Raw genomic sequence first — 14922 nt, 5'->3', positions numbered from 1 at the left:
TCAAGTAGTGTCTGGACACTGTCATTCACCAACCAATAGCCTCCAGGCACTTGGGGACCCCCAAACCCAGATGTTCAGTGTCCCTGGGAATATCCAAGTGCTTCTGGTCCCTGTGGACGTGGGAACTTACCAGGACTGTCAGCACGGAGGTCCCCACGGTGATGTTCTCATACAGGCTGACATTGTAGAGAGGCTGGCTGAAGATGGGCCGATTGTCATTTTCATTAATGAGGGTGATCTTCACCTTGGCATAGCCCACGTGGTCAGGTACACTCTCATTGGCAAAGAGCTAGGGGAGCAGAGCAGGGCTGCATGAGCTCCCCTGCATCTAGGGAGACTTTGCCGTTTCCCATTAGACCTCTCCAAGTCTGGGCTGGGTCTAACCCTAGAGTCAAGGCCCAGGCCAGCTGTGTTCTGTGAATCCTTCTGCAGGGCCTTCTTTAGGGAGGGAGGGGTGCTGGGTACTGGCCTGGCCAGTATGGGCCACAGGGACGCAAGCGGCGGGTCTGGTGAATTTGCCCCTATTCCTAGACATCTCCTTGCCTTCCTTGAGGATTTAACCCCCGCCCTCTCTGTTGCTTCTCTGGAAGATGAGGAGAGCTGGGAGGTGAGACTTAAAGAGATGCTATTCTACCCTCCCTAGCCTCCCCTTCCACCTCCCCAGGTAGCCCAAGGAGATGCTGAAGGGGGCTTACGTCGAAGTCATAGCGGTCCACGGTTTCGTAGTCCAGGGGGATCGCCACTCGGATGCGGATGTCTGCTTTCCCTTGGACGGAGGTCGGAGAGATGATGAAATGGTGGGAGTTGTTGCCCACTAGGTACACCTCGAACATGCTGTTCAGACCCTGGGAGAGAGTGAAGAAGCCAGTTGGAGAGTGTGCAGGTCGGGTTGGAGCCAGAATGGAGAAGCAGAGGGTGCTGGAGGATGGGGCAGGAACAGCGCCTTGTCGTGCAGTGGGGGAGGCATGGGCCGAGGAGGGTCTTCCTGCCCCATCCCTGTGAGTCCCGCCCTTCCCTTGGATAATGCTGGCCAGCTCCATCTCCACCTCCACCTCCAGGCTTAAGGAGGCTTTGGCTCTGTCACCTTGTCACATACTAAGTGTCCCTCTCCACATCCCTTTCATCTCCCACCTCCTGGTCATTTCTCCTCTGTAGGGTGACAAAGAGGGAGAGGAATCTGCCAGCATTAAAACCCAAGGGGGCTGCTGGAGAGATGGCTCAATGCTCAGAGAGTAGAATGAGCTTGCCGGCAAGCCCGAAGACGTGAGTTCGATCCCCGGGACCCACAGAGTAGAAAGAAAGAACTGACTCCTGCCAAGTTGTCCTCTGACTTCCACACGCATGCCGTGCATGGCCCATGCAGGCCTCCCCCATTACAGACTAAATAAATAAAATGTAAAATAAAAAAAAATAGAAGATCCAGGAGGAGATGAAGGAAGAAATGGAAAGTAGTGAAAGAAAAAAAAAATGAGGCAGCTAGAGTGGGCTGGGCCCAGAGAGGACAGGAAGAATGTGTTAGGAAGGACACAGGGCTGCTAGATACAACCTGGAAATAAGCCAGGGAGCAGGGTGACAAAGGACACTCATGTGCCTCACTCCCTGGAGACCACGCTCGGGCAGCCGCATCAGCAGCTCTAGTCCATTGCTTTAGGATTCAGGGCTTTCCTTCCAGGTCAGTGTTTGACCCTGGTCATTTTTTCCCTTAGGGCTTCCCACACATTAGCTGAGAAGGCTATGGCTCATGGATGGGTGTGCTCAGAACCACGCGATCTCAACTCTTCCAGCTCAGGGGGTGGAGCCAAAGCTGAAAGTGGAGAGTCTGCTGATTGAGTCTGGCCTTTCCTGCTTCATGGTACACCACCCTCCAGGAGTATCTGTCTGGCCCTGGCTCCGGGTGTCCAGTGATCTCCAACCTGAGATGAGTCTCTGGGTCTTATGTAACCCATCCATCTAATGCTCCTCCTGAGTGGACAGGCCCCTTGTGGCTGAACACAAGGCTGCCGCGTAATCATGGCTTCCCAGGGGACCCAGGAGTTGGGGCGCGCTCCCTTCTGCAAGCTCTTCACCAGGCATCTCTGACCCCGGATGCCTTTCCATGCTGAGCTGACCTGGTCCCCTGCTGCCAGGGCAGGACTTCTGAGGAACTGCAGAAGCCAGAGGCTGGACACCCAAGTCCCCTAGAGCTTTCCACCTACCTACCAGTAGGTGGTCATCTCCCTGGACTAGCAAGGTGAGGCACTTGTGCCCATCTGTTCTCAGAGCCAGGGGCAACTGCGCCTGTCCCTGGGATAGGGATTGTGAACAGGATATAGCGACCAAGCACCATCAACCTCGTTCAGCCTATTCTGGGGTCAAGCAGGCTGTAGGGAACACTTCAGAGCTCCCAGCCCAGAACAGCTTCCTGGAGACTACTGTACGGACAGAGCGCTACTCTCAGCCTCCGGGGTTGCAGAATTTTAGGGTCTCTCTGGCAGGATCCATTCCATCAGCTGGAGGGGACCAATTAAATGCCTGAAAGGACACTAATAGCCAAAGGCAATGGAGTGTGACAGTTCCAAACAGGTGACACAGATACTCTCTCCCCTGAACCCTTGACCACGGCATTCACAGGCTTGAGAAGGTGGGGGTGTCCGGGCTGTGCCTGCTGGGGCAGAGGAAGGTTCTCTGTGATGCTCCCCGTTTCCCCAGCCCTTCCTGCCCTTCAAGGCTCACTTACCAAGTTCTGTCAGTGGGAACGGTCAGTCAGAGAGGCAGAGACAAGGAGGAGCCACAGGTGGGAGAGGAGGAAACAGAGAAAAGACAATGAATCACTGGTCAGAGTTAAAGGAGAGGGGCCGAAAGGAATTCTGGGAGCCTAGCCTGTGGTACAGGTCCAGAACCCTGAGGCCTCAGAGTCTGCAGCTGAGGCAGGGGTGATGGAGGGGAGCGGAAAGAGGGTGGGGCATGAGTCTGGGGCGATGCAGAGAAGGTGAGGTCACAGGAGGGCATGTTCCTCTCTGTGCTCTTCTACAGTCCAGGGGACCCTAGAGTGAGCTGTGAGGTGAGGGGCCATGTCCCCACATTCTGCTTCCAGAAGCCCAGAGAGAAACACTGCAGAAATCAGCAACCACCACTGCCACCTTTTTATTTTCTTAACATCCAGGAGGAAGAGCAGGAGGAGGAGGAGGAGGCCTGAGACACTGGAAACGTTCCTCCTTGTTTCATATCACTCCCGGGGTCGGCCCCTCACCCTGTCCTCCGGTCCTTGTCCCAGGAGGCCCACGCTGTGAGGGAGATCTCTTTATGCACACCGATGATACAAACAGAAGCACATTCTTCCTCTCCCTTACAGCTCCACCTTGGTGATGGGCCCCTGACCATACTCAGGAGCCGCTGCTGACTGGGATGGCAACAGCAGACAGTTTTGAGTGCCTGGCTCCTGCCAGGGGCGTCTCTCAGCACTCGGGAAGTGAGAAGAGTTGCCTTGGCCTGCCACCCATGTCTTTCTGTGTTTGTGCTGTTTGGTACAGGTGTTTGCTAGTGTAGACGTGTGTGTGTGTGTGTGTGTGTGTGTGTGTGTGTGTGTGTGTGTGTGTGTGCAATTGTGTCTGTGCACGTGAGTGTAGAGGCCAGAGGTGAACCACAGATACCTTTCCTCGATTGCTCTCCAGTCTTTAGTTTTTGAGACAGGACCGTTCATTGAACCTGAAGCTTCTCAGTTGGGCTAGGCTGACTGGCTTGCTTCAGGAATCCAGCTCTCTCCCTCCCTCTCCTCTCCCCGCACTGAGGTTACAAGTGCATGCCGCCATGCCTAGCTTTCTTTGCATGTGGGCCCTAAGGATTTGAACTCGGGTCCTCATGCTTGCTCAGCAACCTTACTACTGCCCCCAGTCCTTCCTCAGTTCTCTTAAAGGCTGTAGAGTGTCCCCATGGCATTGCCGGTCTCCTCTGTGGCCGCTCTGGAATGCTGGGAGCCCCTGACGTAAAATACGTACAATAAGGTCACAGCCTCAGCGGCTCCCCCTTACATCCTTTCCCAAAGGACAGTGGGGCATGGTGACAGTGAAGACCCTCATGAGACATTTGGTTCAGAGAGGTTAGGTGAGCAACTTAGGGTGACTGCAAGGTGTGTGTGTATGGGGGGGGGGGTGGTAAAAGCCCAGACCCAGGTTCCGGGCCAGTGCATCCTGCCCCACAAGCGAAGGGAGCGGAATTCTGATATAGGATTCCCCCCACCGCAGTGCTGGTGTTCGGTAAGGAGCATGTTGGCCCTGTGGTCAGCAATATCATTACCAGGGGTGACAGGCTTTTTGTTGCTAACAAAATGCCTGACAGAGACAGTTTCAAGGAGGCACACTTCATTATGCCTCACAGTTTTAGGAGCTTTAGGGAGGAGGTGGGGAGCAGAGTCACTCACATCAAGGCAGCCAAGAAGCAGAGAGAAAATGTTCAAGACAGCTCTTTTCGTCCATTGTCCTGACCTTAAGCCAGGGTCTCTCATATCTCAGGCTAATCTTCAACTTGCTATGCAGCTGAGATGACCTTGAATTCCTGATCCTCTTCTTCTCCCTCCTAAGTTCCAGGATTATAAGTATGTGCCATCATGCCTGGTTCACCCAGTGCTGGGGATTGAACCCAGGGCTTCACGCCAGACAAGACAAGCACTCTACCATCGAGATGCAGCCTCAGCCCCCTTTTCTTCTATTTTTATTCCCTCTAGGCCTCTGGGCTCTGGGACTGGATTGTCCACATTCAGAACCAGTCTCCTCTCTTTGATTAATTCTCTCTGGAGACTATGGCAGACACACCATAGTGACCCAGAGTGACTTTCTCAGAGTGTGGTACTTACTGGTATCCCACAGCATCTCCACTGCCATCTCTTGGGAGCTGGCTAGAAAGGCACACTTGTTGTAGAGATTACTTTAACTATGTAAAGATGTGTTACATTGGACTATGCTGCCTTTGTTAATGATGTAAAGATGTGCTACATTTGTTTAACTATGTGGAGATGTGGGGTGTTTGTTTCACCTTGCCTGCCTAAGGCACCTGATTGGTCTAATAAAAAGCTGAATGGCCAATAGCTAGGCAGGAGAGGGATAGGTGGGGCTGACGGGCAGAGAGAATAAGTAGGAGGAGGAATCTAGGCTAGAAAGAGGAGGAGGAGAACGAGAACAAGAACAAGGGAGAAAGAGAGGGATATGCCTGGGGCCAGAAGCCAGGCAGCTGCCAGCCAGACATGGAGACAGCAGGAAAGTAAGATATAGAGAAAGAAAGAAAGAAAGGTAAAAAGTCTGGAGGCAAAATGTAGATACAGAGAAACAGATTTTAAAAAAAGCTAGACTAAGGCTGAACATTCAAAAGTAATAAGTCTCCGTGTCATGATTTGGGAGCTGGTTGATGGCCCAAGAGAACAAGCCTGGTACACACATTTGTGGGCCACTCGCTTCCGGTTGATTGAACCAGAGCCTCTGGAGTGGGTCCCAGCACCCTGTTGGAACAGCTCCCTGCTCCACCAGATCTCAGTGTATGCCAACACATGAGGGCCACTGGGAGCCAGCCAGCACTAAGGAAGGAACACGCTTGAGCATTAATTAGGATGATCTGCAAGATGGGACAGGGGAGCAGAGAAGGTGGCAGAGCCCTACGGAGACGGGGTGCCCAGTTACTGGAGCCAACCGTGGGAACTGAAGAGCCTCTTGGAAGGATGGCATGAGCTCTGCGCAGCACAGTGTTTTTGTGTAAACCCTGAGGGCAGCCCCCTAGCCCACCTCCATGTTTTTTGGAGTATGCATGTATTTGTGCAGGTATGGGTGCATGCATGTACGAGCATGGGTGTGGAGGTCAGAGAGCCATCTCAGGTTTCATTCTCAAGTGCCTAGGGGTCACCTTGTTTTTTTAGTACAGGCTTCCTAAGATCTGGGGCTCATCAATGTGGCATAAGTTGGCAAGGCTAGCTGGTCAGGGAGCCTCAGGGTACAGTCTCTATCTTCCCAACAGGAGGATTTTAATCATGTGCCACCACACCGAGCGTCGAGGTGGGAGCTGGGGAATCAAACTCATGTCCCACACTTATGTGGCCGGCACTTTACTAACTCGGCCACCTCCCTAGTCCTTTCTCTGGCCTCTTGATGAGACCTCTGTGGGTCTCAGAGACTAAGGTCTGTCCTCCCCCGGATCTACCCCAGGGGCTCAGGCTTGACCCCTCAGTTGTCAGGACCTGGTGTGCTACTGTCCCGAGGCTTCCAGAATCACCTCTTGACGGTCCTCCTATTCTCAGCCTCTCCCTTCTAGAGGGCCAGTTCCTGGCAGGCCCAAGAGAGCTGGGACCTCTCATCTGCTGGGATGGGAGACGTTGGTGCAAAACTCTTTCATTACAGCCCTGGCCTGGGAGCCTTTTGTCTCAACGGCCTCCAACCTTTTTGCCCCAACATGTGTGACACACACCTGTGGGACGTCAGCATTTGCCCAGCCCCTCTACAAGGGCCATAGAGGTCAGCTATTCAAGATACACAGCAAGCCGGGCAGTGGCGGCGCATGCCTTTAATCCCAGCACTCGGGAGGCAGAGGCAGGCGGATCTCTGTGAGTTCGAGGCCAGCCTGGTCTACAGAGAGAGTTCCAGGAGAGGCACCAAAGCTACACAGAGAAACCCTGTCTCGAAAAGCAAAAAAGAAAAAGAAAAAAAGATACCCAGCCAGCAGGGGAGGTTTTGAATTCCCAACCTCCACCCTCCACTTTAAGCTGGCATGGGCGGGCACAGCTGTCCCCCCCCCTTTGTCCATGCCACAAGTGGCCAAGAAAAGATGGTGTCCTCCCTCTCTGGGGAGCAGGGCCTCCTCTTCACACAGGTCTCTCCATAGGGCTGCCATCCCGCTGCTAGAGGTGGCAGGAGGCATTTCCAGAGCTGTTAAGAGACAATTTTGTTGGAAAGGGAGATAAAAAAGGACATCAAAGGGGAGCCCAGTGTGTGTGGAGAGGAGCCTGGGGGGCAGGGGATTAAATTCTACTCCAGCTGTGCAGGTGATCAGAAGGCTGATTGGTGGGGCTGTGGTCCCTAAGGTGAGCTGCAGCCGGCTCCCAAGGCTGAGGAGCCAACGGCTGAAGGCTGGAGACCTCTTCCAGGCTTGGTTTTATGTATCTTCCGGGAGGGGGCTGCACACTGAATCATTCGTAGCCCCCTTCTGGCTTTCCCCAATGGCTCCTGCTGACTGTAGCCTTCCTGCCCCCTGCAGAGGACAGTCCCTTATCTGCCGGCTGCCAGAAGAGGCGGCATGGACAGTTCCCCTAACCTCGTCCCACCTTCAGCTTCTGGAAGGGGAGGGCGGGCCCCCAGGGGTGGTCAGAGCAGGCCCTGCCCTTACTCCTTGACACTAAGTTAGTGGAACTGGGCCCGTGAATCTGCTACAGTGGTCTCCTGGTCAAGCGCTAGTCTCAGTGCTTCGTGGAACTTCGTGGGGTGTGCTATCACGAACCAGGCCTTCTGCAAATGCTGGTTCCTGAGTGCTCGAGCCCACAGGAGAGGACCAGGGCGCCTGTGGCATGAGCTGATGTCTGTGGAGCATCCTCCATCCCTCTGCAGCACACTGGTTCCCAGAGTGAGCAAGGTCTCAGGGCACATCCCTACCCACGCCCAGGCCTCCTCCAGGGCCTAAGGCCTGCAGACCAGTGCCTCAGCCCAGCACACATGTCCTGTTATGGTGACACAGTGGACTCTTTCTTTGCTCTCTGTTGTTGGCCATTGGGCAGTGCCGGGGTCAGTGACCTGGTGGTGTGATGCAGGGGACGAGAGGCTCCGTCTCTCTGGAATCTTGGCTTCTCTGTTACAGGAAATGGCTTTCCCTTCAGGGACCCCATCAGAACCCCAATCAAGACTACTATAGTGTCCCCTCTTTTAAAAAGGTAACCCTAAAAATTGGGGAATAGCTGTATATAGCCCACTTTTACCATAAAAATCTAGATTCAATTCTGAAACTATTAAAAACAACTTAGCGCCTAAATTCAAGCTTTGGTCGCACCCTCACGAATGGGCTGCCAGATGGGTATTTGTTGAGGAGGAGATAAAAATCCAAAACGCCTTCTACCATTTCTGGCCTAGACACCAATGGTATGTCCTATTTCTGACCAAGGATAATAATAAAACTCTTCATTTTCAGGGCACCAACCCCTAACCTTCCTTGCCAGTTTCTACTTGCTCACTTTATCCATCTGTGAAGGGGGTACAGTGGGGCCTGCCCTCTCTGTCATGTGAACTCTTTCCTGAGACAAGCGACTCCTGGGAGCTCCATGGGCTGGTAAGAGCCATTTAACTTGTACTGAGACCCAGGATAAGGAAACTGGGGTGCAGAGAGGGTCCCCAGAGTCAGTGCCATGCTCTTTAGAAATACTGTATGGAGCTCAGACTGGCCACAGACGAATCCCGCAACCACGAATCTAGTGGGGGAAACACCAAAGCTTAGCGGTGGTTAAAACCAGGGCTGGGGCGATGGCTCAGCGAGTAAAGCACTTGCTTTGCAAGCATGAGGTCCTGAGTTCGGTCCCCAGCACCTGTGAAAACATCAGGTGCAGAGCACACCTGTAATATCGAGAAGCACTGGGGTGGCAGAGACGTAGAATAATTCCTGGGACCTGCTGGCCAGCCAACCTAGCAGAGGTGTGAGCTGAAAGCCAAAGAGAGATTCTGTCTTAAAAAACAAGGAGAAGAGAAGGGCCCCTGCCTGAGGTTAACCCCTGGCTTTCCCATACATGTCTCTACACACACACACACACACACACACACACACACACACACACACACACACACACACACACACACCACAAACAAACAAGACTAAAACACCCTGAGGAGTCAGACCTGAGCCTAGACTCAAGGCACCTCCCCTCTTTAGTTTTGCTGTTTCACACAAATGATTTTTCTCCCGTGAGACCCGATTTCCTCATCTGCGAAATGGGGGAAGTGCTGTCCACCTAACAGACGACCGAGGGCAAGCTGCGACATCCGGGTAGTTGCCTGGGCAGACGTTCATCCCAGAGAACCACTGCTGTAGTTCTAGTAGGCGTGGGGTGGGAGCGGAGGCACTCCTGAGGAGGGCTGAGCTGAGACCTTGGCTGGGGTGGGGGTGGGGGACAGGGAGAGGAAGTCCTGCAATGGGGTGTGTGTCGGGGGTGCAGGGACCCTTCACTCCCACCCTCAGCCCCGGCTGCACGGTTCCCTTGCTCTCTGTTGAGCTCATCCAAGCTATTGAGTGGCAGAAAATCAAAGCTGACAAGATGTGTTCTTTATCACTCCTTTGTCCATCCTTCCACTTAATTAATCCCAATCAGACATGGTGAAGTGGCCTTGGCACGGAGGGGACCCCCCTCATCATGTCAGCTGCCTCTCCCTCCCACCTCCGAACCTACAGACCACTAGACTTCTGTCCTTGTCTGACCCAGGTCACTACCTTGCACCCACGGCACCCAGGCTGCCTATCTGGATGACAAAGTCCAGGAGGCAGTAGAGGACCCCATGGAGGCCACCAACTCTGTCTCCAGCTCCCCTGGGGGACCAGAGATGGAACTCTCTCCCAGGGTCAGTACGTGGGTCCCACTGTCCTTTCCTGAGTTCTAGGTCTGTCCGCCCCACCCCAGCAGCTCAGAGAGTCCCCTTCTCTCTGCACAGAGACAAGCTACTGCCTTGCTTCTCGCTCGCCTCCTACCCCAAGACCTGCCTTCCTGGTTTGGGCCTCTGAGCAGCCAGGCCTAAAGCTGGGAATGTCTTCTCTGGCGCCACCACCCACTGATGGATGATGGGGGAAAGATCTCTTTCCTCATGCCTCAGTTTCCCAGTCTGTAACATGGTACTCTTGCCTTGGGGCTTCTCCTACACATTCATGAATTACTCGATGTCCTCCAATTAAAGCATTTCCTCCCACTCCATCTTACCCTTCTCTCTCTCTCTCTCTCTCTCTCTCTCTCTCTCTCTCTCTCTCTCTCTCTCTCTCTCTCCTCCCCTCTGTGTCCCCTGGCTCATCCTTCCTTCATTTTCTGTCCAAAAGTGTGGACACTTAGTGTCACCCCCTCCCCCAGCCCACGCACACATTAAAACCCCGATCTCAAAGGAGGGCGAGCCTTTGGGAGGTGACTTGTGGTGGGGACTAGAATCTTCCTGAATGGGATGCCAGCCCTTGATGGCACTTAATGAGAGGGACCCCAGAGCCATCCCTGCCCTTTCTGCCATGGGGGAACACAGGCAGAAGCCACATCTACGAGCCAGGAGGTGTCTCTTGCCACACCAACCAAATCCTCCCTCTCCTTGGTACTAAGACTCTCCTGCCTCCAAAAGGAGGCAAGTGTGCCCCTTTGTTGTTCCAGCCCAGATGGACCAGACGCTCCCCTTCCTCTATTCTCCTCCTCTTCTCCCCTGTGCGCACCCCACACCCCGCACTGCTCCCGGCTGCCCCAGGTTATCCATCGAATTCCACACACGCCTGCACAGATGGGATCAATCCGAGGCTGCCTTGCCTTCAGCTTATCTCTGCTCCAAATGATTGATTTTCCCTCTTTAAGAGTAATTTGCTGGCGAATTCCACGTATTGGAAAGAAGAAGAAAAAAAAAGTCCTGTGAAATCTAATTCAATCCGACTGGCAGCTGGCACTTTGGGGGAAGAACACTAGAGAGCCGTCATCTTCGTCCCGGGTGGGTGTAGCGCTGCCGCTGAAGGTGGCAGGTGCTCGTCACCTGTGCAAGCACACCTCCCTCCGCTTGCCCCAGCTCTTCGGGGAGTCATGATGTCCTCACACAGAGGCCAGTGCAAGTCGGTCTGAATGAACAGTTCCCATTTTGTAGCCCATGGCCAAGTGCATTGTGGGAATCTCTCAAAGCCTAGCTACACATGGGGCCTTTAGTCTATCGCGTTGAGGCTGGCTTCCTTCCTTCCTTCCTTTTTTCCTTCCTTCCTTCCTTCCTTCCTTCCTTCCTTCCTTCCTTCCTTCCTTCCTTCCTTCCTTCCTTCCTTCCTTCCTTCCTCCCTCCCTCCCTCCCTCCCTCCCTCCCTCCCTCCTTCCTTCCTTTCTATTCTTATTCCTGAGCACAGATAGTCCATACTCTTGGGACCCAGCACAGCATAGCTCATATGTGCTCCAGATACTTCAGCCCTGCTACCTCTTCACTTTTTCATTCTAGTTTGTCTGCCTCAGTTTCCCCACCCTGGCCACGGGTCGAATGTCAGGCTTGAATCAGAGATGCCTTTCTGTCATATGAATCCTACATGTGTGCTGATTTACGACAGTGGCGTCATTTTAGCCTGGAAGCCCCCCCCCCATAGGTTCTGCTGACGCTGGCTCTGCTCACCTCATCTTTTCTGGGGGGTGTTGGGGACATCTTCAGTACTTCATGTACTTCATAAATTAACATGCAGTATAATTAACATTTTTGTTCTACAGTTCTATGGATAATAATAATAATAATAATAATAATAATAATAATAATAAAATCTATGGGTATAGATTCCTGTCTCACCACTAAGCTAAAACAATTTTACTACCCGCCCCTGCCAAAAAAAAAAAAAAAAAAACAACAAAAAAAAAAAACTTCTGCCTTGTTCTACTTCTTTGTAAACCCCACTGTTCAACATTGAGTGCCTCTGCTCTTTGGGAATGCCATAGAGTCACATAGATTCTGTTATCTGGTACCCAGCTCCTCTGAGGACACCTGATTCTCCCCTTATACTGCCAACTCTATGGTGTGTGTGTGTGTGTGTGTGTGTGTACACATGTGTGTACATGTGTGCACATGCTTGTGAAGACCAGAGGACCACATCAGGTGTCTTCAACGGCTTCCACTTTAATTTTTGAGACTCAAGCTCTCACTGATCCTGGAGTTTACTAATTCAGCTCGGCTGCCTAGCCAGCCAGTTCTGGAGACCTCCTGTCTCTGCTTCCCCAAGGGCTGGGATTGAGTACATACTCCTGGACAGGGAGGCATGCTCCTGCCTCAGAGCCATGCCCTCAGGCTTTCTTCTGCCTAGAATATCCTTCCACTAAATGTCTTCACTTTAGAGGGCTCTCTTTCAATGCCATCTTAGTAGAGAGGACTCTCCTAAGAGCCCATTCATTCCCCTAGAACAACCCCAATATAACTCAGTCCTCTCTTTCTTTGGAGACAGGATTTTTTTCTAGTCTCAAAGTTGCTAACTTGTAAACTATCAGAGGATAGCCTTGAACATGTGATCCTCCTGCTTCTGCCTCCTGAGTGCTGGGGTTGCTGGTGTGCCCCACCATTCCTGTTCTTATGCAGCCCTGGGGATTGAACCCAGGGCTTCTTCTGTGCGAGGCCAGCACTCTACCCACCGAGCTACGACCCCAGCCCCGGATGCCTTCTCTCCAACTTTTCTTTTCACTGCCTGGCATGCTGTTTTTCCTATTGACTCAGTTGTTTTGCGACGCTGGGGATTGAACTCAGGGCCTCACACACCCTAGGCAGCCTCTCTAGCCCAGTGGCATCCCCAGCACTTATTATTATTATTTTTTTAATTTAGAGCCCAGGTCCTAGTTGACTTAGTTGCCACCTCCCTGCCTCAACCTCCCCAGGAGCTGCACAACAGGCATATGCCACCTGCCTGCCCTGTTCAGTTCTTTAGTCACCCACTTTGGGAGCTGAAGCAATGTCAGCAATGTCAGTCGTTGAGATGAGCAATGTGAACAAAGTGGGCGGGCAGGGGAGCGTGGGAAAAAGACATTATGTACTGGAGTGAATGGGCCACAGAGAACGGGCACCATCGTAGGCATGAACCAGGTCTAAGGGTGGGGGGTAACATTTGCCAGCTGCTCCTGGTGCCACAGGAGCTTTCAGAAGACCAAGTGCTGTTTTAGGGGTGTGAGTTTTCAGATAAAATGAGTGTTGCTACTTCCCACTGAGTCCTGCTCGGGTTCGGATGTGGAGGATCATGGGAAGGGTCTGCCTGGAAAACAGATAAAGAGAGAACAAGTCCACAGACCCAACAGGAAAGATGAACGTCTGCTGTAGCCCAGGGTACTTGGGTGGGTGATGGCAGGGCCCAGGGACACTCTCCGACACCAGAGCTGCCAAACAGGTTTATATCACCAGGCCCCCAACTCTCACCAGGCAGGGGCCAGTGCAAATCACATGCTAATTACATTTGTGAGGACACTAAGTGGGGAGGTATCTGAGTCACACCGCGCCACCCTCTGGTCCTCAGGGAGGCTGGAGCTTTGAGAGCTGTGAGGAATCACTCAGTGGGGAATAGGAGGATGCAGCCAAAGCCAGGAAAATCCCAATAATCACAATCACAGCAAGAGGAGCCTCCACAAAGGCAACTGGGGAGAAATTAATGGGAAATGCAGACCGAGCTGTCCTGTTCCTGGGGCCTCCCTTCTAGAACTGCTAGGCATTGGAGGCAACAGATCTTTTCCTGGAGAGCCTCGATTTTGGGGGAGGGACCAGGACATGTAAGCAGAAGTTGCTGCCTCGGTTTCTCCCTGGACCAGAGGCCTCTCCCCTGCTCCTTCTCGTAGCGGTGTGAGAGGCAGGGGACCCTGGAGGTATCACCTCCTACTTCCTTCCTATTTCGTAGGGGTGGTCCAGGGGGTGAGTGAGTTCCAGCTCCATCTTAGTAACTTGCCTAGGAGGGTTGTGGAGGGGAGTGGCTAGACAATGGATGGCCACACACTCACAGTGAGAACTGTTGGTACCACTGGTAGCCTGGCCTCAAGTCCCTTTTCTTTGCTATTAGAGTTCGTTTTCTAAAAAAAAAAAAAAAAGTGGCTTAGACAATTGAACTCAGGGTAGCTGCGGTTACTTTACCAAGGGGCAAGGTTATGTTCCTACTGTGTCCACCACAAACTACACGTTGGGGAGACACCATCCTTCCTACAGGGCCCAGCGGGAGAGTGGTCTAAGTGATGGATACTCAGCCGAATGTGTGACAGGGACCAAGAGTCTTGGTTCCACCCAGGCATGCAGAGGCGTGTGGCTCAGAATGCTGACTGGACTCAAGCCTGAGAGAGAGCCAGACTTGCCCAACCAAAGAAAAACAGAAAACGAAACAAAACAAAAAAAAAAAAACCTTGCCAGGAGTAGGGCTGGAGAGGGAGAGGAAGGGAGGGAGAGAGGTAGGTGGTGGGAAGGTTATAAGTAGTGAAGACTCAGGATTCAGCAGGGATTTATTTATCCTCTTTTTCTGCTATGGATCCTTCTGGAAGCCTGCCCAAGCTGACTGGTCTCCTTAGATTTTCTTTTTTGATAGGATCTCTATTGTCTGTGTATATGTTGAGGCTCGAACCCAGGTATGCATGCTAGTCAGGTACTCTTAACAACAGAGACACATCCCTACCCTCTTAGGATGCTTTTAATTGCATAAGATAAACTACAGGGCACACCAAGTCAACTGACTACTTTGAAACAATTATCCAAGTATTTTTAAAGTGGCAGTGCGGTCATATATGTGCTTTGGGATTCATTCAGCAAGGATATTTAGAGACAGAGCTGCCATTATGCTATGATTTCAAAGCAGGGTTGGGTGTAAATAGGATTTTGAGATTCCTGGGACCCCAGTAAAGTGGTAACGAAAATATCAGAGGTTTTTATTGAGGTCAAAGTCACAGACATTGCCTTTAGAACCATAACAGAAGAGCAGGTGGAGCTCACATTAGTGAGAATAAACACACGGTCATTTCTTCATCTCAGGTCTGGGGTCATTTCTTCATCTCAGGTCTGGGTGCCTCAGAGGGCCAGGGGGCCTGCCTGCCTCTATAGCACAGAAACTCCTGGGCTAGAAGGCGGAGTTCCAGAGGTGCCAGAGCAAGCACATAGCAAGAACACAGCCTTCACAGTGCTGGATGCGGGGGGGGGGGGGTGGGGGGGGGTGGGGGGGAGTGGGGGGGTGAGTGTGTTGCTCAGAGGAATGTAGCCTGGACAAACCCACTAACAGGAACAAATGGGAACGTGA

The 14922-nt window shown here is 52.5% G+C and overlaps 1 protein-coding gene across 1 annotated transcript in view; it reads right to left on the bottom strand.

The window, feature by feature from the left end:
* Cdh23 (cadherin related 23) overlaps nt 1-14922 on the bottom strand; it is a 386250-nt gene that overhangs the window by 167130 nt on the left and 204198 nt on the right. Inside the window, exons 12-13 of the mRNA XM_076557194.1 lie at nt 696-845; nt 131-289 (exon numbers count right to left, since the gene is read on the bottom strand). Of these exons, the coding sequence (XP_076413309.1) occupies nt 131-289; nt 696-845 (309 nt within the window). The remainder of the gene's footprint in view (nt 1-130; nt 290-695; nt 846-14922) is intronic.

Source organism: Peromyscus maniculatus, chromosome 21 (genome assembly GCF_049852395.1).
Source record: "Peromyscus maniculatus bairdii isolate BWxNUB_F1_BW_parent chromosome 21, HU_Pman_BW_mat_3.1, whole genome shotgun sequence".
NCBI lineage: Eukaryota > Metazoa > Chordata > Mammalia > Rodentia > Cricetidae > Peromyscus > Peromyscus maniculatus.
Note: the sequence above shows the minus strand (reverse complement) of the source record. Positions and strands in the feature narration are given on the sequence as shown.